General features: G+C 39.2%; 1 protein-coding gene and 1 long non-coding RNA gene across 10 annotated transcripts in view; one reads left to right on the top strand and one right to left on the bottom strand.

Annotated features, from left to right (window-relative positions):
* LOC129413673 (uncharacterized) lies at positions 1–23,118 on the bottom strand. 6 transcript variants are annotated; one of them, XR_012369707.1, is made up of 4 exons: positions 22,968–23,118; positions 9,123–9,310; positions 3,343–3,538; positions 1–764 (listed from the first exon to the last, which is right to left on the bottom strand). It is a non-coding gene; the product is annotated as an uncharacterized lncRNA (long non-coding RNA). The 6 variants fall into 6 exon arrangements; XR_012369706.1 differs by having other exon boundaries at positions 3,347–3,538; XR_012369709.1 differs by having other exon boundaries at positions 3,353–3,538.
* Positions 8,073–23,213, top strand: part of elavl4 (ELAV like neuron-specific RNA binding protein 4) — a 105,381-nt gene continuing 90,240 nt past the window's right edge. The window contains exons 1-2 of one of the 4 annotated variants that reach the window (XM_073868020.1): positions 8,073–8,630; positions 9,188–9,316. In XM_073868020.1, coding sequence (XP_073724121.1) covers positions 8,583–8,630; positions 9,188–9,316 — 177 coding nt within the window. In that variant the 5' untranslated portion in view covers positions 8,073–8,582. Of the gene's footprint in view, positions 8,632–9,187; positions 9,318–23,213 lie in introns of all 4 variants that reach the window. The other 3 variants (XM_073868019.1, XM_073868021.1, XM_073868026.1) reach the window with 3 other exon arrangements.

The raw sequence follows: 23,213 nt of genomic DNA, 5'->3' as shown, positions 1-23,213 counted from the left end.
TTTTGATAAAAATCAAATGGTCGGCAATTTACTGGTGTAATAATACCAAGTTCTACTCTTTAAACATAACTCTTAAGTCCTCTACGGCTCCTTTAAGTGTCTCATATTTTAAAATTACAATGTCGCTCACAACCGACACTGGCTGTCTCTCAATTTAGATTGATTTAAGTGTATGGATTCCAGGACAATTGGAGCATAGCCTGCCATCAACCACAATCAAATCCGACCTCATTCATTTTCCATTAATAGTGCAGGTTTCTGATTAGCCTGCAAATGAACAACCGTATGACTTGTGTTTCAGAAGGACACAGGCACCGAGACCCTCAGTTGCTAATTTTCAGTTTTATGAGCAGAGCTGCGAATGTCAGGAGCAGATGAAGAGAACGGGGGTCGTCTTTAATAAGACAAAATTGGCAATAATTTTTTTTTTCTCGCGATCATATTTGATGGCAAACTACAACCAGCAGGACAACCAGGGTACTTTGATTGTTTTTAAATAATGAGGAATTGTGCAGCACAATACACCCTTCAGACTGAAAATTGAATAGCTGTCCTTCATGGTATGTCATTCCCTAACATCTCCAATTATCTGGCTCTATGCCTCCTTGTTTATTTATTGAGACTGTCAATTCGTATTATGAATTGGGCGACAAAAATATAGATAGTTCGAAACGATTCCCATTCTAGCTGTTTTGCGTCTCCAGGGATTTGCGCATGCTCCAGAGTCCATGGAAGAGACACCTGCGTATGCCAGAGGCAGATATCTGCGAACAAAAAGGAGGAAATAAAATTTCTTCCAGAATGTTAACAGTTATTCCTATGATAATTATGACATGCCTGCAAAGCAGAATTTCTTTTCCTGTCATGCGGTCTGCCAAGTGAACAGATGATTTAATGAACCCATCAATCATAAAATACAAAAGCAAAGTACAGTCCACTTCTTGAGCCTCTGATTTTTAATTGGTTCCCATGAGACTCAATGTTTTTCCACATCAAAATAAGTTTTAGCCCACCATTATAACCAACTCTACTGCCAACAATCACACGAGAGTAAATACAATGATGGCAAAACTCGACAGACAGTTAGCAATTAAAGATTCGATTTTTGGTCTGGAGGCATTTGAAGCATTTGCTATACAAGGCTGGATTTGCACTGTAGATCCTGATGCACAATTCCGATTCGTTGACTATATCCATCTTTTGACGACTTGCTTAAATGATCTTTTAATATTAGTGCTGGGCAAAGATTAATTGCAATTAATTGCATACAAAATAAAAGTGATTTGTAACATAATATACAAGTGTGTTCTGTGTGTAATTATTATTTATATATAAATACACACACATTGTATGCATGTATGTATTTATGAAACATTTACATGTGTATATATATTATGTAGGTTTGTTTTGATTGAAACCTTCATAACGTAAAAAATACAACTAAGTAGCACCATAAAACAAAATAATAACATGATAACATAATAATAAACATGTTTTAAACGGATTTATCTCATTTTGCAACGAAACTCTTCATACATATATAAAAGTATTTTTTTGCATGTATACATTTCAGAATGTTTATATATATATATATATATATATATATATATATATATATATATATATATATAAACATTCTGAAATGTATACATGCAAAAAATTACTTTTATTTTGTATATGATTAATCGCGATAAAATAAGGCCTGAAAACGATCTGATAATATCAGAATCAATGCGCTTTTTCCTGCTTACATGTTCCTGGGTCATGTCCAAATTGTGCCGTATGAGAAACAAAAATTGAGTCACTTCAAACTAAGGGGCAACTAGTGGTCTAACTAGTCAATTTTGCCCTACATGACAACTGTAAGAGGGGTGAAATTTTGTAACTTATATAAGGTTTAAAGTTCTGCATAATTAGGGGCGTGGCCACTTGAGTGACAGGCGGGTGTGGTTACAGCAACCAGGCACCTAAGCTCTACCCATGCCCCAGCTTTTTGCCCATTTTTGGTTATCCGCTGGTGATGCATCGTGACCATAGACTGTAAAAAAATATATGTACGTAGTGTCCGTGACGTCACCCGTTGGTTTTTGAAGATCGTTTTTGAAGCTTAAAGTAGGCGTGCCTGCCGTCACCATCTATAACCGAAAATGGGTAAAGAGGCGGGACATTGGTGAAGCTGACGTGGCTGGTTGCTCAAACCACGCCCGCCTAGCTCAATTGTAGTAACAGCAGTGGCAGTTCACCCGTCACACAAGTGACTTAATTATGCAGAAGTTTAATCCTTAATATCATTTAATCGGATGAATTACAAAAAAGTCACCCCCTCACAGTTGTCATGAAGGGAAAAATTTGCTTTACAGACCAAAAACACTTCTTGTACCAGGCTGTAAACATATTATTTTCTATTGTAAAGTTGGCCATTTTAACATGGTGATCTATGGGAATTGACTCCCTTTTGGTGCCAGCCTCAAGCGGCCAGTCGATGAATTGCAGTTTAAGTCACTTCCGTATTGGCTTCATCAAAGATCGGAAGGTTGCCCCTCGGTCGTGACGCGCTGCCAAGATGGCGATGTCAGGCCCTGCCAACTATTGGCCTTGAAAAAACGCTCTTCACAAACCCTTGGTTGACGTCACGGACACTACGTCCATATTTTTTAACAGTCTATGCTTCAAACATGCAGTGTAAATGTGGCCTAAGACAAGGCATCCTGAATATTTGTGAATGGGCTTTGCTCTGTCCAGTGTGCTCTGCGTGTTTTTGGTTGAACAGGGAAACCCTTTTTAGTTAGACCATGTTGGGATTCCAGTCCCTTGCAGTGAATGGCAGGTCATCTGCATGGCGCAGACAGCACACAGGAAAGAGACAGACTCTGAACGGGCTTTATGAAGACACATAGAATCACTATGGAGACAGCAATCAGAATCCCCTGGCACCCGAATGGACAGAAGAGAGAGGAATGAGCGGCAGCTGACTCTAGAATCAAGCAGTAGACTCATGATTCAAGTGACATCCCAGCACAGTGAATGAGCCACATGTAAACACATGCAGTCTCCCGAGTGCTCTGTTGTATAAAATCTCGAATGCTCCACAAACCTGGGAAATGGAAAATTCACTGTGAACATGATTACAGTAAGAGTGAGACAACTGTGTTGTTTACATGATCCCTAAGTAGTGTGCAACACACTGAGTGGATTTCATAATCTGATAACATTTGCCTGTAACAATATTATTCTAAATGGATTTAGCATTAAAAGTTACAATGTAGACACTGTGGGGGGAACAAACTATTTTTTTAATTGCATTAACCAAATGTTAGGTATCAAAAAGGATTACACACGTACTTACACACACCCGCTCTGACGTATAAACGGAGGCTTGTATTTCTCTCTCTCTCTCTCTCTCTCTCTGTCGTTCTTTATCTATCCATTTTCTTTTGCTGTTGGCTTCAGTCCACCTGAACAGATGGGTTGATGTCAATAGGCTGCTATTAACTGGGCACACGCCTCTCATGGGACCTGAAGATCGGATCATACTGTACTGTAAATGAAGTTGAAAAAATAGGAAAAGAAGTAACGGCTCATTTTATTGCAGTCATACCCACTTTCAGCTAACCTCCACTTTTCACACTTGAAAATCTCTAGCAACAAAACAGGTTGAAAATGACTTCATGTCTGCTTTCTTTGTTTTTTCTTTGATAGAAAGAGGAGTGCCGCAGGGATGACGTAGGCCAACCAGGAAGTTAGTGGGATGCTAAAAAGCCCATTCATTTTCCCCATAAATTGGAATAGCGCAAAAAATATGCTCTATGTTTAAAAAAAGACTCTTTTAAGTTTTGTCCAACAACATCAATCTTCACAGATGAACATAACATTGAGTATGTTTACATGCACAGAATAAGCTGATAACTATCAAAAATCAGTTTATTATAAAAACTGTTTTCATGCGTTTACATGCAAATCAATAAACCGGCTATGCAGACAACTGCGGTTACATGGGACTTGGAGATTTGTCAGGTTTCTCGCAGGTAGTGACGTCATCGCCTGTACGTAATACTCGATCAAACAGCCGACGGCATAGCTGTCTTAAAGGTGCTCTAAGCGAATCTGTGTGACGTTACTTTTTGTTGATGTTTGAACTGTTTTCAAACAAACGGAGCGTAGCTAACTCCTCCCTCTCCCCTCCCTTCCGTGCTTTCATGAACGCGCATAACCCCCACCCCCAAATCCTTCTTGTCATTTATTGGCTGGAATACTTTGTTATCGTATCTGATGGTAGGTTTGGCCACTTTGTTGTTATTGCAGTTTGGGGAGCCTAGGCTGTCTACAGAGATCGCGTTTTTTTACAGTTTGATCAGCAGACAGGCAGCAAGCAGATAGTGAGGAGATGTTTGCTGTATGTAACAAAAAATGTTTTATGGTCTAAAACGCGTGAATTCGCTTAGAGCTATATTGTTTTATCTCTTTTCGTGTCACCAGAACCTGTAAATATAACATCAGTTTTTATTTTCACAGTTTCTCAGCCAACTGCTTTAGTAGAGCAGAGACTTTTATGCGTTACTTTGTGGTTACCTCCGCGTCTGACGTTTATCTTTCACATGCGGAGACATGCGCAGATGGACAAAACTGTGAGAAAGCCGGTTAAGGTTTACATGCCACGCGAAATCGGGGTAATGAGCAAAAAACTACCTGTGCCGAACGGTTTTTGCTTACCCCGTTTATGGGCTTTCTCCGATCAAAAAAAAAAACTTTTTGCACGTTTACATGACTTCACGTGTTATCAGTTTATTAAGCATAATCGGCGTAAAACTGTGCATGTAAATGCACTCATTATGAATTTTAAAGCCTAAATGCGTTTACTAGAAATATAAAGCTAACCTTTAGGCTACAAGCGAACTACACCACGGTCTCTCGACATCCCAACGTCATCACCACCAAGCTTTTCAGAACTCTTTCAAACTCTATTAAACACATTTAAAAACATGTTTCCTGATAAGAAAATGAATTTTTGTTGGGAACTGTGCCCGATTGTGCCCATATTGCGTTGTTTTTGGGATCTTCATGTGTGACGTTTAAAGTCCCCGACAATGTCTGTAGTCCCATGTAGTAACTTAATTGTATTACTGGTGTGTTTTATGTTGTAGAATAAAACATGAAAATGTCTTGCGCTTAAGATCTTATTTAAGGAGTTTAACGAAAACCATTTAATTAGCTGCAACAGTTAAAACATGAAGCTGTTGATATGCTTTGTGTTCTGTTAACAACAAAGCATATTTTCTATAGACAAAAAATATCCAATATTAATGTTTGTATTTAAACAATTAATATTTAATTGTTTAACCCAAACAGCACAATGAATGATGTCAAAGATGTCAAATCAGATTGTGATTAATTGCATCCACTCTTCTTAATTACAGCTTTTAACATTGACATTTTAAACATTGAATCGTGTGAAAGTCTAATTTTGTATGCGTAATGACTGTATTTTTAAATAGTAAGATTACAGTGTTACATAGTCACTGTCTGATGGCAATACATCTGTGAGTCTACAGTATGACTAAATCAATAACAATGACCTCATATATGGTCATACTTTCTTTTATATGGGAAAAGAAAACAAAATTACAAAGGAATAATTTTAGCCTTTAAAGCCAAGAACATGAGTCACCAAAGTCACTCAGTGAAAATAGATATTTAAAGTAAAACCCCTAAAAGATTTATAACAAAAACTGGAGCTTAAAACATTACCTGGTTTACGTGAAAACGTGGCTTTATATAAAGACCTAAACAGGTATTTGTTGTGATGGGAATCAGGTTGCCTATTATTTCATGGAAATCTTTAACAGAATTAAAGTTATTGGTTGTTTCTACCTTGGTTTTGGCTGGTATGTGGGAGTCAGTGTTCAAGTTTCATAATCAAAAAATAATTGTATTACATTCTAACTTTTGAAACTATGTCTGATGAATCATAACAATTACGCTTTAACACAATTCAAACACAGTGCGATGTTACAACACAAAACCTGCCTGTTCAATTTGTTAAACAGGCTTTATAGCTATTCCTACAGTGGCCCCAAATCATATTTGGACACTTAAACAACATAAAAAAATCATGAGCATCATTGCATTCAATAGCGAGATATAAAACCAAGTGGCATTTAAAAACAAATGTAACCCTCACTGTAAAAAATACTTTGCTGCCTTAAATAAACTCAGATTTACAAGTCATGTCAACAGAGATGAGTTGTCACAACTTATAAAATATAGTTGAGAAAAGTCAACATAATTTTATAAGTTATAACAACTCACCTTTAGTTATAACAACTCATCTCTAGTCAAGATAAATAATAGTAAGTTGAAATGACTTGTAAATCTGAGTTAATTCAACAAAAAATTTTAAGGCAGCAAAGTATTTTACACAAAACCTGGAACACAAAAACAAGGGTCAATTTTTTAAAATTCATCACAATGCTGAATAAATAAACTTTCCGTTGATGTACAGTATAGTTTGTTAGTATTAGGAGACTATACATTGGCTGAGATACAACTATTTGAAAAAATGGAATTTGAAGGTGCAAAAAAATCAATATGAGAAAATAACCTTTAAAGTTGTCCAAATGAAGTACCTACCAATGCCAACACAAATTATTTATATATTTACGATAAGAAATGTACAAAATATATATGGAACATGATCTTTACTTAATATCCTAATGATTGCTGGCATAAAATGCATACAATCTATTGTTGACTATTACATAGTACAAATATACCCATACGAACGGTACTTCGAATGGTCTTTTTTCAGACCCACCTTCACTTTTCTAAGCTTTTTTTCCAATTCTTTTTAGCCAACTGGTCCCAAGGTACAGTAAATATTACTTCATGTATGAAATTACGTACCCTCAAATTAAAAATTCCTTGGAGGAAATCTAAATTCAAATTAAGTTGCATGCTTAATTTATGTTAAAAAATAAATACTTAGTATGTTGTTGTCTAATGCAGCCGTTCTTAACCTTTTTCGCCGTGCGGCCCCCCTTGTGTACAGTGCATCCCTTCTTGGCCCCCCACACTCTAAAAATGGCTGAGTTATTTTTGACCCATAATGGGTAAATATTCGATAGAACACGTGCTGGATTAAACATGACCCTGTGCTGGGTTAAAAATGACCCAATGTTGGGTTGTTATTATGCATCCATGGGGTATAATAACCCAGCAGTTGGGTTAAAATAACCCAGCAGTTGTGTTAAAATAACCCAGCATTGGGTCCATTTTTAACCCAGCACGTGTTCTGTCCAATATTTAACCATTATGGGTCAAAAATAACCAAGGCATTTTTACAGTGCAAAGAAAATGTATGACATCAAATATTCCAAAACTTAAAATTTGAATTAAACTAAACAAAACATATTACATTATACAATGCAGTGCTGTTGTTTAGTAGCCTTAATTTTATGAGGTTTAATTACACAGAATTTATGATAAATTGATTTGTATCAATTTTATAAAATGTCATTAAACTGGAGCCCCCTGGCACCATCTCAGGTCCCCCAGTTTGAGACCCACTGGTCTAATGCAATGACATTCATGTATATTTAAGTGTCCAAATTGTGGCCACTGTATATGAAGATTCTTACATTCTCCGGGAATGATACGCTGACATATCTGCAGGGGTTTTCTAAGGCAATGTGCCATTGGTCAAAATTTTCTTAATGCAATTGGTCTATATATCAGCCCTGTTCTGTCCCATGCATCAAATGTGGCTGTCATGAGGCGATGGCTGCGCAGGAGGAGGCGAGAGAGGGGGAGAATGGAGGTGAGAGGGTGCCAAGTCGTTCGTGTGTACCCCGCGAGCAGTGGAGGAGCCGTGAAGCCAAACAGAGAGGAAAGGATGAGCCAGGAAAGGCAGATGTGACTGTGTCATGTCTGTTATGAACAGTCTTCCCACCTTGTGGTAACATAGTGAACTGTAGCTGCAGGATAGCGTGCTCGAGAAAGAGAGAGAGTGTGTAGAGGGTGGGGTGGGGGGTAGTAAGGAGAGAAAGAGTGAGGAAGGGAGGGAGCAAGGAAGGAGAGAAAAAGGGTGAGGGATGGAGAAAGAGAGAGAGAGAGTTTAAACTAAGAGCTATGTTTTGGGATGGACTAATCTGCTACAGAGCAGTGTGAGGATCGGAGCGCATTGTGTGAGCGAGTGTGTGGAGGACAGATAAGGAAAGAAGCCCGGCAGACCGACTGCTTGTTTTAATGTGCTGACTCTGGGGAGCTAAAATAAAAAAATATTGACTCTTCAGTCGTGTGCCGTGAGCCAGGGCACTAGCGCCACATTTAACAGAGGTGCACCAGAAAACAAGGGCGCAAGAGAAGAGAGAAAACACATCCAACCAGACAGCACATATAGAGGATTTCTCCATCCTTTTCTTCTTTTTTTTAATCGGTTTATTTTTCGTTCTTTTTTTCTCGGGACCGATTCCCATTTCCAGTAGAGCGAAAAGGAGCCGTAGAGCTACGTGAGCACACACAGAAAAGCCAACACAAAACCAAACAAAAAAAAAACGAGACGGGCGACAAGAAACACCAACAAGAAGATGTTTGAAATCAGCCGAACACTGAACGCTGCTTTGTTGAGCAATGAGGTAAAGGACTTGGATATTTCTTCTTCAGTCACCTCACTTCTCTAAGTGTCTGTTCATCATTTCGTCGTGTGTGACGTTTCTGTGTGTTTTATCAATGTGCTTCTATATGTTGCGGCTGACAGAGGTTTAAATGAATGTGCAGGGACGAAGCGTTTAGGTCCAGTTAAGCGTTTTGCTAGCTGAAGGCAGAACCTCTCTGCTCTATGGGCGTACTTGTAATGGATGAGAGACTAGACTCGCTCTCTCTCCTTCTCCCACGCACAATCATTTCATTTTCTCATTTACTCAAAGCAAGATAGCTGTAACTGCTGAGCTTGCTTGATGACTTGCCCATCTGGGGCTCACACCGACTGCGTGCGTGTTTGTGCGTGTGTGTGTGTGTGTAGCACGAATCGAATGTAAACGTAAGCACACGGCTCTCTATCATCGTGGCAGTCTAGCTATCGCTTTCCCTCCACTTTTTGCTTTTCTTTAGCCTGTATATTTCCTTACCACCCTGGCTAGAATTCTGTTCTTTTCCTCTTTTCTTTCTGTTTCCCTGTAAACCTCGTGAGCAGTGTCTGAAGATGATGGTAAAGTGTTCACAGAACTCGGCAGTAGCCCAGGCGGAAGGCTCGTTCCCGGGCATGGGCTCGCTGCTTTTCCCCCGAGATTCGTCCAGCCAACTGGGGGCCAGGGAGCTGGGGGTAAGAGGATAGATAGATTTGTTAGATAAATGAAAGAGAAAACGTAGACGTAGCACAGTATAGTAACTTCATTTAGGTGAATGTGTGCAGCCCTACGGGCGAATGTTTTCATGCATCATTGTGTCGCCTGCTTTGACTAGATCTTTCTATCAGTTATAGAGATAGAATGAGAGAAAAAGCAGGTTGTGTAAGTTCATTGCTTGTATAGTCCTGCTCGAAATGTGTTGTGTGGCTACTTGTGTACTGATGCCTGAAATTGAAAGTGTGGCACGTGTATTTGTGTGTGCGTGCTTATATTTCTTAAGTCAGTGTTTTAAAGTTGATTATCTGAGGGAACGGGGTTTCATGTTTTATGGTGTTTGTAAATTTATAAATAACTTTGTAAATGTTCGCTCCTCGGTACAAGACTGTTTGGAAACGACTAAGGCATGATCATGTTTTAATGTGGATCGAGGGTCTTGTAATACACATTCGGATTTATTGTATTTTTTCTATAGAAAACATTTACAGGACATCAAAAGCTATTTAATTCCTGTACTACTGATTATGTGATATGCTATATTATAAAATACAACTTTACATCTATGTTCCAACACCAACCGTCACGCTACATATGATAAGCGTTGTACTGTAGAAAATGGATGGATGTGTACATCTTACAATCTTTAAACACGGTTATATTGAATTTATAGATCGGTGAGACATTCATATAAAGCATAATATCTTCACTCAAGTCTCAAACACTTCATCACATTCTCATTCATTTATTTCTGATCTTCTACGACTGTCATAGAGGTTATAGAAATGACTGCATGGGAAAGCCCTGGCTGGCTGACTTGCTGGCTGGTGCTGTAAGCGTCGGTCGGTTAAGAATAAATCCCTGACTTGGTGCATTAAATCGACACGAAACTGTGGGTGTCTAATCTGTGATGGGCTCTCGTTCCTCGTCTCCACAAAACAGGATCAGCCTGCCTGCCTGGAGCCGAACCACATTCTCACACAAATCAGACTCATAGTGACAGCACAGGAGCTCCTCTGCCAGGGCACAAACACACACACGCGAAAACCAAACGTACACACACATTGCGATCGCATTCGGATGGGTGTTCATAAGCAGAGACAGCAGATTTTTAAACCTTTCCGAGGTGCATACACGCATTTCTCTTAAAATCCCTGGCAGCTCGGGGATTTTGAAACATTTTGATTATTCATCCTGGTTAGCTCTGAAAAGATAAAGTAAAACCAGGCTGGTTGAGTCACAAGCGCAATATTTTAATTTGAACTACATAGCGGTTTAACGAAAATCTGGGATAGTGTGATTCAGCAATCAGTTACTTTTTGGCCTAGTAATGCAAAAAGGCTATACGACAAATTAATACGCAATGAAAATTAATGAGCGATATGAAGGTGGTGGGAACTATGAAAAATGTTATTCAGAACATTGATTTATTTTTAACAATTTAATGTTTTTGAAAGATAAACATGGTTGGTCTGCTTCACTCTCAGACTGTCAACAAACCCTGATTTTGTTGATGTTCTGATGTGTAAATGTTTTGTTTACACGTTTATTGTTAAAGATAAAAATTAACAAAATAAAACTTTGAACTCGTCTTCCTTTATTTCATAATATAGTGATGATTATTATACAAAACATCAGATTTTATGCATACCAATATTTACTCATACCATTGTCAACGGGTAAAAATTAAATAACAAATTGTTAGTTAGAATTTTTAGTTTTGGGTCACGAAAATATTTTCGTTTTTAGTACCGACTGTTTAATACAATGGTTGCAATCTTGTACTGCTGGCCTGTTCAAAAATCTTTTTTATGTCTCGCATTCATCCGTAAATACACAACTCGCATTTCAGATTGTAATTAACCAGGTTAAAGCAGAGCATCGTTACAATGATTAATGGTGCCTTCATTAACTGAAGCCAGATCATTTGCATACATTAAATCATTGTACAGACAAGAGGTAGAGGTCTGCGTGTATGCCTTTTTAGGGAGATTTTTTATTTCAATGTGCATTAGGTGTCTCCCAGACATCTTTCCGGAGAAAATGACTAGAATGTTCCATTTAAATGAAGCTTTTTCAATTACTTTCCATACGCACGGTATAAAATTAATATATCACAATAATGACTGCGTTTTATGATTAAGTAAATCAATCAAGCAAAACTAAATCCGTAAGCATTTTTTACAGACATCAACTGACATTAAAAGCCAAGCGTAATCATTACAAGCAAAAGATCATTAAATCTGACATAATTTACTCAAGCTTATTTTCAACAATCTGAGTAAACCATGTTTTTTGTTTTTTGCAAAGTAGCAGCACACAGTAGTTGTGTTTGACTGTTGTGTCATGCCAAGCACTCTCACGGGTTCTCAAACATCCAAAAGACATTGAACTGATTTCTAATCACGGTTAATAACCGTAGCATTTTTTTTTAATTAAGCATGACACATTGCCACTCGAGATACTGCGCTAAGCAGGATACGGTACGATTTCCAATTACAGAACATTTTCAGCATTCAGCACAAATGATGAAAGACTGAAATACCACAAAAGCGCAATCACAGAAAAAACGGCACGTTCAAATGAAAACTTGTGTGACTCGCTAAGGTTACGGATATTAATCCGTACACATGCAGATTCGCTGGATAAAAAAATCAGCTTCTGATTGGCGATTATGTGCTAGCGTGCACATGCACACGCACAGAAGTTCAAGGGTTACAGCTGCTCTACCGTATCACAAACGGCTGCGTGTTGGTTTCCAACTTGATTTTCGACCATTTTTTGAAGGCTACATTTACTCCTAAATTCGTTAGAGGGAGCTGAGAAACAAACATAGATGAGGGGGAGAGAAAAGGGAATTGAGGAGCGATTGGCAAATGTCTGTTGGCAGTACGAGAGATAGGCAGGGTCATCTCTATTTCACAACAATGATTAGCTCTGCCCATCTGCTGGCTCGACAGGCCCCTTCTGCTGTGATTGCAGTGTCCTCTGTTCAATGTAGCCCTGGAAATTAGTTCATTTGTGCTGCTCAACCCCAGTCTAACTGTACCGAGAACAGGTGCTGCATTCTACCCCCGCACAAAGCCGTAGCGTGTGTGTAAGCGTGAATCCTGCACAAGAGCAGCCGAGCGGCGACTGAAGCAGACTCATCAACTGTGAAAAGATTCACATCTCTCAACACAATAGCGCTAGATTGCAGTGGATCAACTTCCTGTACAGAAATAAGAACCCTTTTCTCCTTCTAGTAGAACGTCTCTGCCTTGCCAAGTTATTAGCGTTCACCCTAGAATACAGGCGCCAGTACCTTTTTACCTCTGTGTATATTTAGCCTGGCACAAAAGGTACAGTGCTAAACCAAATATGACACTAGCGTTTCATTTTCATTGCTGAGCGTTTCCCATCAATATTTCGCTTCGATTTAAATTCCGACACTTCCGTAAAGGACAGACCGTGATTCTTTTTCTGGAGCCCTGCGGCTTTATCATCTGTAGCATTGGGGGCCGCAGCTATTGTCATGGTGCTTCGCCATTTTGGAAAAAAGGACACAACAATAAGCTGTTTAACCTGCAGGTCACTCAGCGGTCACACTCATACGCATATACGGAATGCGTGAGAAAATTTGCCACCTTGTGCCGAGCAAACTTGTGTGCGTGCATGTGTAAATTACACAAGTGCAGAAACTGCGAATGCTACCATGCACTAGAGATAGAGTACCACCTGTTTTTAATAGACATACGCCAAATGCTGCACAGGACAGCATCCAAATATTGCTTGAGCATTATGGTGACAGTCTGTGCTCATATGTATTGTCGGTAGATGTGATATTGAACTGAGGAACACATGCGCAAATTCAATAAAATAGGAAGTAGGAGTGAATGTGTCTTTTTGACAAACAACAATCATAGCTTGGTTGTGTACTGCATTCGGGTCGAACTAGTAGGGCTATCTGAGCTAAAATCAACCCATTCTCACCAAATGCATACACGCAGTGTGATCATCATAGATACGCCAAATTTCCGTTCACTTATATGGTGCATCTTTTTGTGTCGTTTTATTCATTGGTTTCTTATTCGTTTTCTGTGTTTTAAACAATTTTCGCTTGGGTTTAGGGTTAGATTTGGGTTTTGTTTTTGTTTCATTTTTTGTCTATTTTTAAATCATGGTCGCTTGGAGTTGGGGTTAGAACTGGGGTTTTGGTTAGGATGTCACTTTATGTATAACAAGTTGCTCTAACCCAAAACCCAAGCGACAATTATAAAAAAACAAGAAAACAGATGAGAAACCAATAAATAAAATGACACAAAAAGGTAATTGTGAACGGGAAGGACTGGCGTATCATATGCACGCAAAATTGGAATTTGGCGTATCTATTGCACAATAATCACACTGCGTGTTATTTGTACGCATTTTGGTGAGAATGGCCTGGCTAAAATAGACATGGGACCATCTTTTGTATCATGCCTAAGAATGCATTACCGCAAGCAATCTGGCTTTAAGGAAATAAACCCTTGCAGTTTATGTTTGAAGCATTAGCGTGTTAAGCAGGGACAGACAACGAGGGCACTTATTAGGAAACATTAACGTATCAACATGCAATCTTGAGAATGATCTGATCACATGTTTGTAGTGTCAGTGTTTTCTGTGTTGTGATCTCGTGTGTGTGTTTGTGCATGGGTCAGGTCAGAATGGATAGTAAAACCCTGAAATAGCTACAACGTGTGTGTTTATGTGTACATTCGTAAAAGGCCAAAAGCTAAATAAAATTATACACACTCATGTAAACACATATATGCTTCAGGACACTGGTGCATGAGCAAGAGATTTAGCGTAAATGAAAAAAACGCTCCACTGGGCACCATCGCCAATGAGGCGAGGAGCAGGTGTCTCCAGCCAGGCAGAGAGAGAACCAGGGCAGCCTGCCTCAGCTGAGTTTTAGCCCCACCAGAGCTCCTCTCGCCTGGGAGGACAGGTGACATCTGGCCCCTATGCCTATGTAGTGGAAGACACGTCCCTCCAGGGACCTAGGAATCACTTCTGAATCTATGAGCCCTATGTCGCTATGGAAGGGTTTGATTTTTCTCACTGCCTTTACTTTTTGATGATTTCACGGGGACTGGGTGTTGATGAAGAGAAAAGCAGATTGGAGGTCGTAAGAGGCTCTCGCCTTTTCGTCTTTGAAAAGAAAGTCAGCGAAGACAAGGGTCAGCATGAGTGATACAGGCACCATGACCTGGAAGTAAAAAGCCTGTGATTTCAGCGGCAGGGGGGCGAGTTTTGACGATGATGGTCCCAGAAGAAAAGCAGGCTCATGTACAGAATAAAGGTCTAGAGTTTCAGGGATGTGATTTCAGAAGGGAAAATGAACATCAAAACAGAAGATTCGGTGAACAGCGAAAGCTTTGTGTTTCAATTGAGACTATATAAGTAAAACCCTTAAAAGATACAAAATAGAGAAAAAGCAGGAAAGGCAAAAAAAATTACAAAGGAAGAGTAATTTTCATGGCTGAGCCAGCACTCTACACTTTGTTACTGAGAATACAAACTAAAACTGGCTGTATTTTCAAAAGCAGAAATAGTTCATGTTTATTTCAATAGACAATATGCTGTTGTACTTTTCCAGAAAAAGGAATTTGAATGATTTAGTTCTCGCAAGCACATTTACGTGTATTTCAGGAATGATGATGGAGTGATTTTAAAAGAGAAACGTTGAGTGCTTACGCAGGAATGTGTGTTAAGTGCACGAATGCCTGCCTGTCTGGTTTATCCTGCTTTGCTTAAGTACTGTAATTAATGGTTTTGTTAATTGAACAGGAATTGCAAAGGCACTGTAGTGTAAAAAGCAGTACGGGTAATTCATCAATTTCACTGTCCTCTTTCTCTCTTTTATTTTGCGTGCATGTTACTTCTACGGCTCAAATACACCCCCGAAGGCAACATCAGTTGTTGAATTATACATGCTACTATCATTTTAGTGTAATCTTCTAAGATGAACATGATCCGTAGCCGTTTCTTTCTTCACACCAGGAGCATGAACGCACTGACCACTAAGAGAAGAGATTATCCTTCTTTAAACCTAACAAAAACAAGCTGTCATTCCACGAAAAGAAGCTGCATTTCTTTCAGACACAGTCGATCCAAAATGTTGGATTATACGTTAAACACATTAGCAAAAGCAGTCACACACAGACTGGTTGTTATTAAAAAAGTCCAATCATCCATTAGATTTGGGCGGCCATTTTATAGTAGGATTAGCCGCGTTGCTATGACACGCAGGCTGTTTCTAAAGTGATAAATGTGCTCTCTGCCTGAATGATAGCCTGTGCCCAAGAGCTGACACGTTGACGAACGGCGCTGTTTCCCCGAATTGATAGTTTCTGAACCCATACATTTCATTGATTCGTTAATTGTTCGGGGGAGTTGGAGGCGCCTGACTGTCATGAATAAATGATGGATGCCTGGCATGTGTGCATTACTGAGGAAGACCTTTGAGGCGTGGTGTTGCTTCCTCTGAGACGCCAACCGTCCTCTTCACAGCCCCGAGGAGCCGCTGGTCCCCGTTAGCTTCCCCTTGCATTAATAATGCATTCGCTCTAACAGCAGTGTTCAGCATTAAATGTTCTGCCATGAAGCTTGTTCAAAAACATCAATACAAACTCACTGAAATAACCCCATTTCGGGCAGAGCGTAAAAAGAAGTTGCATATGCTAATTGCATCTTAAGGCATTCCTTCTGTCTACAACTAGCGGCTCTTGTATCTTTTTCTTTCTGCAAATCTATTCCTCCCTCTCTTTTTGCTCTCTCGCTCCTGTTCTGGCTAAGTAAGTCACCATGAATTCTGGAAGACAGCAAGGATGGAGGGAGTGGTACAGAAATACTGACGTTGCTTTTCCCAGGGCTAAGAAAGACACAGTGATGGAGTATCTACAAACAAGGAAAGATATGTGGGGGAACAGGAGGAATGAGGGGAAAAAACAGAAGAGAGATCGATGGTATATTTCTGTGCGATTTTACCAGAGAGATACGAGTTGTACTTATAATAACAATGAGCCAAAATTGACTGACTTTTGCAGATAACTCTCAAAAAAGAATCAAATAATGTTGGTGAGGAAAACGAAACACTATAAGTCAAATAAATAGCATCGATAACAATAACTTTCGAAGAGGCAAGTCTGTAGTTAGACAGCTTAAAATTCAAGTAAGAAATTTTAGTGATTTTATGTTAAAGCATAAATGATTAGGCGCCAAAAGACAATTTTTAAAATTCAATATAGACAAATTGAAATGCACTGTGGGTATTTATTGTTGCTCTGCAATAAATAGTCTAATAAAAAAGCTTGTGGTTGCTCTAAGCAAAAGCAGGCCTGGTCAACATAGTAAATGTAGCTCTTCCTCTCTGAAGGGAAGCACTGATTAAAGACCAGACCAGATGGACCACAGCGGTCTTCCTCATCGTGACCGAGAGCTCCAACTGCGATCAAACACAGCAAAGACCACCCTACAGCCAACCGTCATACTGCAAGACTCGATCTCCACCATCACTCGGTCTCCCTCCAGCCAAGTGCCATCGACCACATAACAAGCAAATGAGATGGAGAGAATCATCAGTGATGTTCAGATGATCAGAAAGGAGCTCAATGTCACCTTTGTTTGGAACAGGCCGGGAGGAAAGTCTCACACCGGGTTCCAGATTTGCTCATAGCACCACATTTATCTTATTTCCCTCCGTATAATGAGGGTTTCCTTAATGGTGCCAGTAAACGTCAGCATAACTATTTGGTAGTATTTCAACCATGACAAACACAGATGACCCCTTATTTTATATGGACAATATTGATCACAGCACAAAGATTCCCGTTTTCTCTAAAGTTGCCTGACTATGCAGAACAACTCAGGTTTTCTCATATCTTAACATGGCGGGCTCCGTCTGGGTGAGCCGAGCCTGAGCTCAGCATCCTGACACATGCAGTGCTGCCTGGCGGTGAAGCCGCCATAAAGAGTTGATGCGGTGTCGAGGTTCTCTTTTGAGAAGGTGACAGGAACAGGAATTGGACTGGGTGATACTCATGTCCTCTGACAGAGGGAGATATTTGCTTCAGAGGGAGGAAACTTCCCCCCTTATACCCAAAGCGAATGAGAATTGTGACAATTGGGATATGTCAAATAAAAATAGAATTGGATGTTAGGAGAAAGAAAAGAAATTCTTGTTTTTCAACAAATTGAAAGTGTACAGATACAGCATTTTGGAAAACATTTCAGGGTTCTTTATATGTAATATTTAATATTTCAGTTAAACTATGCACTTTTTACAATATTAAAAACAAGTGATCTATTTTATTATTAATACTTAGTGTTGTGTATGTACTTTATAATACTAAACGTCTAAGAATGGGAGAAAGTAAAATGCCTTTGGAGAACAATCTAACTTTTTAAACAAGGCACCAAATGAGATGTGCAATTTTTAACACAACTGAGCTGACAGTTTGCAGGGATCTACACTTCGGTGTCTTTAAATAAACCTGTTATTATTCAGGGTGAAAATTGAGACAAAATAAATGTTCCATCTCACAGGAAGATTTCGCTCGGATGAAACAATTATCACCATGTCTGATGCATGTTTTAACATGTTCCGCTCTCAGAATAGATGCTTGATGCTCATACTGGAAACAGAATTGAATGTGTGTAGGATGCATATGGAGAAAATCAATGCCATTGACGGGACACTGATGCAGCGTAGGTAACACACTCAGTGTGGGTTTGAAATATTTGACAAATAAGAGTATTTGGATTTATGCTTGTGGCCCAGTAAAGGAGTCAGGTGGTGTGTGTGTGTTTGCAAGCAAGGAAGGGACGGGGCATGTAAGGTTCAGAGTAATTAGCCAGATTGAGGGCTCAAATGAGGCAGTGTGTGAGAAGAGGCTGGGGCTAAGCATTTGTGTGTGTATTTGTGTGTATTTGTGTTAGAGGCCAGGCTGGTGGGATGCTCTAATTGGAGCTAAGCGGCCGCTGAGGATCAGAGGTACTCCAGAAACAAAGGAGTACAGGCAGAGAGAGAGAGAGAAAGAGAGAGAGATTGCTGTCCTGGGTGTGTGCATGTGTCTCTGAGTGTTTGAGTGAACAAAAACTAAAGTGACATTTTACATGCTCAGCTAGCAAAGGCTTTGACCAAACCTCTTACTCCATCAAAAATCACACACATCTGAACGCAGTATAAGAAGAAAGAAAACAACATAAAAATTCTACATAAAATTTTGAAATGAAAAGACTAAATGTTTTGGCATGAATAGATAAAAACAACTTGTTCTCTGTGCATATTTTAAATTTCATTTTATGATGACACTTAATAAAAATTACAATCCACTTTATGCCGACTGTGTCCGAGATAAAAACATGAGCGAATACATTTTCAGTGTCAATTAGTTTGCCGAGCGTATAAAAGACCATTTTACAGAATGAAAATAAATCAATTAGCCTTGTTGCTTTTAGCTCGTTACTCAATTCACATGCTGCTTCACTTTTAATGGGTTTTTGACAGCTGATAAATTATGCGATTTACATTAGCTGCCCTGTTATAAAACCGCTCCAACGGTGGTCAGAACAGCCATCCTTTAGCGCAACAATGCCTACATAAAAAGCCCATTTGGCAAAATGCCTGGCGTACAATGCAAGTGGGTAGAAGGACAAATGACTGCGTCTTATATAAAACATCTACCTGCTGTTCGCTTTTCTGAGAGGCATATCCAACGCATGATGACTAAATGAAAGTCATTTATGTGTTTAGACACACACACACATTTTTCTGCCATAGTAAAGATCCCTGAGGTCACTTCCTCCCACTCAAAGCCTCCAAGTATTCTTGGCCAAACCACCCACCACAGACCTCATGCCTGTCTAATCCTTAAGACCCCTCCCTCCATCTGTCCCCACCCAGGCCAGGAGTGAACAGAGGAACAGAGGGTCACAAGCATCCTCTGAGTCATACTGGACGCGTTCCCTCATCCTGTACGTCTACTGCTGCTGTATACGACTGCGATTCAAAACGCTCTCTCATATGGATGAATAAGATACAAAGGAGATATATATACATTGCAAGTGGACGGACAAATAATATTGATATTTCAGATGTTAAAATGTTTACATATACATTAATAAATGTATACTCTATTATTACCAGGTCTTAAAACTGTGTATAATATTTTTTCTTTAAAATGATTTTAGATAGATTTCAGAAAGTGCATGACATGTTTTCAAAAGTTATGTTCTCTGCACCGATTTTAGTACCAAAGCAAAACACAAAAACATACTAATTAAACACTATTTTATTAAAACAGTTAAAACTCAATATAAAATAATAATATCAAGCATTGCCATTCTTTATTTACTTTATACATCAAGCATAACATTTATTTGTTGCAGAAAGGTTTCAGCAGGTGTTGTCGGTGTGTGTTTGCTGGGGTCTTTCATGCTGATGTACACCATCGTCTGATGCTTTAAAAGAAAAATACAATAAACTTCAGTAAGACAACTGATTGAACATAGATGCATATGCAAATGGCACTAAATAACTGGTTTTAAAAAATAAGACTGAGCTATTGTATTGCATTTACAAAATTTAAGTACCTGCATGCATATTAAAACGACAAACATTGCTAGCCGAACATTCATTACTTTTAACACAAGAATTGTGTATACACATCTGTGTAAAACCTCTATGTGTTTTCTCATTTTCAACCCATGTAAAAGTTTTAAAAAAGCTCACCTGCTTGAACTCTAATAAATCCAGCCGACGCCTTTAATGTGATTCCTCCTTTCATCCTGACACTTTGCTTGTTCTCTCAGTGATGCGCTTTAAATCTGAAGTATTTCTGTACATGAGTAATGTGACCCTGCATTAGTGCTCGTTACGTCTTTTTGTTGCGTGCGTCTATGAAAAGTTTCAGACTGACAACCGGCGCATCAGTTCCCAGTTGACCCGGCTCTGTGGTGGTTCCGGTACTTTAAAAAACTGGTACCGATTACTTATTTATTTAGTACCGGTTTGGTACTGAAGACCCAGTTCTTTTGACAACCCTTTAATGATAACAAAAACGTTACATTTTATTTTACATGGCAGCCAGTAGGCCTATATCAGACACAGATATTTTTGATTTGCCTAAGGATAAAATTATGCTCATATATGTTTCATGATCTGTTAAATTTTGCAAATAAGTACATCCGTTTTGATTTGTTTTAAGAGTCTTTGACTCTCTGAACTCTCTGCAGCAACCTGGTACAAAGGCCAACACCTGACATTTGGTCCTTTATAAAGATTTCTAAGAGACAGGAAGTGAGTAAATGACAGAGAGGAAGAGAGAGAGAGATCCACTGTGATCACAAACATTTAAACGTTTGTTATTGTTCTTTTGCGTCTTGTTACAAGTAATCATATGTAATACCTTGCAATTATGAACATTTTAATAATGTTAATGGTGAAGTGTTCTTATTTATTTTCTTTTTCTATTCTTATCTGTTACCCGTTATTGATACTGTAAGGAGCTGATTTTTGACACTACTGCCGAGACAAAAAAAAAACAAGGCGCAAAAAAACTATATCCTCTGCTGGACAGTATATATGAGGAGTTTCGGTGCAAAACAAGATAACTCCGTTTTTTTTTTAGAAATGCATTCCAATTAATATCAATTCAACTGCAGTTGGTTTGTTTTGATTTAAACCTTCATAACTTAAAAAATGCAGCTTAGTAGCACCATAAAACAAAATAATAACAGGATAACATAATAATAAACATGTTTTGACAAAAATGTTAAAAACGGAGTTATCTCGTTTTGCAACGAAACTCTTCATATATTCATCATTGCCAATGAAATACGGCTTGTGAAATAAATGCAGGAGGGTGCACCTTGAGTTGCACAAACACACACATGTCTGAAATGCCGCCTTGTCAAATAATGTGAATAAAGACCTATCTAGTTACCACCCCACTTATACACTGATACCTATTCTCTGTCTGCACAGTACAAAAATTAAAGGCTGCATCATGTGTAAAGTCAATGCACACTGCTGCCCATGTGATGATGAGTTAGCATCATTGTTAACTGTGAAGAGCATCACTACTAGTTCTGTACTGGTTTAACAGCAGCACAAGGTTTGAAGGCAGTGGAGAGCTTAGTGATGGCTACCGTCAGTGTCTGGTAGACTTCAGATGAACTCACACTGAGGTTAATGGAGTGACTTAAGTTTGTCTGCGCTATGATGAGTGAGGTCCTGTGTATAATTGAATCAAACCGTTGGTGGGAGGGACCTGAATTAATGTCTTGTTGTGAGGAAGATGAAAGGTAATGCCTTTAAAAACTCACATTCCTCCACATGGTGCAAAGGGAAGCAAAACACCAGTTTGCCGTTTATCAGAGGTGGCCAGTGCACAGCAGGATTTAATGAGCTTTTTAGCATTATGTGAGTATTTCAAGCATTTCTAATATATATTCATATGGGTATTATTTTGTAACTACAAAAACTTTTTCTGAACATTTTCTTTGAAGATATATTAAATATTGTTCTTATCTGATGTGACATTTGATGTCAAGCTAAACAGAAATATTATGCTATTGTGCATTTAAAATTTGAGTCTTTACTTGGTTTGTACTCTCAAGTACTTTGTCCCCAAGTGTGAGCCCGGTCATCCAGTGAAAAATGTCTTTCATATTTTATGGCTCTGCTGGACTCTTATGCCAAAAGTGGTTCTTGTCAAGGCAGTTGCGCACCGTGAGGGACCACGGCTGTGGTTTTAAGAGGAAGTGCAGGTGCAGGGACGATAAGACCGCAGCCGCAACACGTTTCCCAGCCTATTGCAGCCCTGTGATTTGTTCTATTGTACCACTACAGCAGCACAAAGACCCACACCATATTAAAATGACACCCCCATTATTTCTCCGCAACAAACCTGAGAGCGAAACGCATTCACACAAAACTCCCCGAAGACCCATTGAATGCACAACATTAGGATTGTATATGCGGAGTAAATGGGTGCAAGCAGGAAATGTGTTTTTGCCCGTGATGAATTCCATATCTCGGTAAATAAAACAAGATCTGAAATCCCTTCATTCGGCGAGCAGTCGCTCTTGGGCAGCCCTCACCGGTGGAGATGTGAAATGGGTTTTGTCAGGAGTGGGAGCGGCTGGTCTCGCGCTTAATTATTGATTCAGTGCGCGTGCAGCTGCGAACAACAGAGAATGTGGGAAGAGTTGGCAATAATACTTAGAGAAGAAAAGAAACAGAAGGAATAATGCAGTGGGTAATGTTATTTTATCATTTTGAGCAGGCGGCAACTGCATAGTAGCGTGTATGTGTGTTTTATTTTTTCTTTATAATCTTTTTTACTTTTTAATCAGTGGAAATAGAAATTATTGGTCATTGTTATTCATTTCCTTCGATTAACAGGAAATTAACGATATTAAACAATATTGAATAAAATATAAATCACTGTAAATGGTGTTTTTAACATTAACGTTACCTCAGCCGATTGAAAGCACTTTCCCTCAGGTTTAAAATAGAAAATAATTCCATAAAATAACCGAGCTATCAGTGGTACCGTTTCTTTTTGACACACTTCTCCAAAAGCAAAGGTGTTTTAAGTGTACCTGTCTCCCACTCGCAACCGAAGGTCAAATTAGCCGTCAATCAGAACCGCCTTTTCCCCACAGGCGTCACGCGCACGCCTCGCCTCAACCGTCTCCTCGAGAGCAGCGCGCGCCACCCCCTGTCTGTCGCCGCTCAGCCAATAAGATCTCACACCCGCCTGGCACTACGCTCCATAAATGGTCTGGAGGAAAAAGGGATGCTCGCACTACTAGCTCCACAGAGTCACTAAGGGGCCGCTTTTTTGT

Source organism: Misgurnus anguillicaudatus, chromosome 5, assembly GCF_027580225.2.
Source record: "Misgurnus anguillicaudatus chromosome 5, ASM2758022v2, whole genome shotgun sequence".
NCBI lineage: Eukaryota > Metazoa > Chordata > Actinopteri > Cypriniformes > Cobitidae > Misgurnus > Misgurnus anguillicaudatus.
The sequence above is the reverse complement of the archived record's forward strand: the minus strand, read 5'-3'. Positions and strand labels throughout refer to the sequence as shown.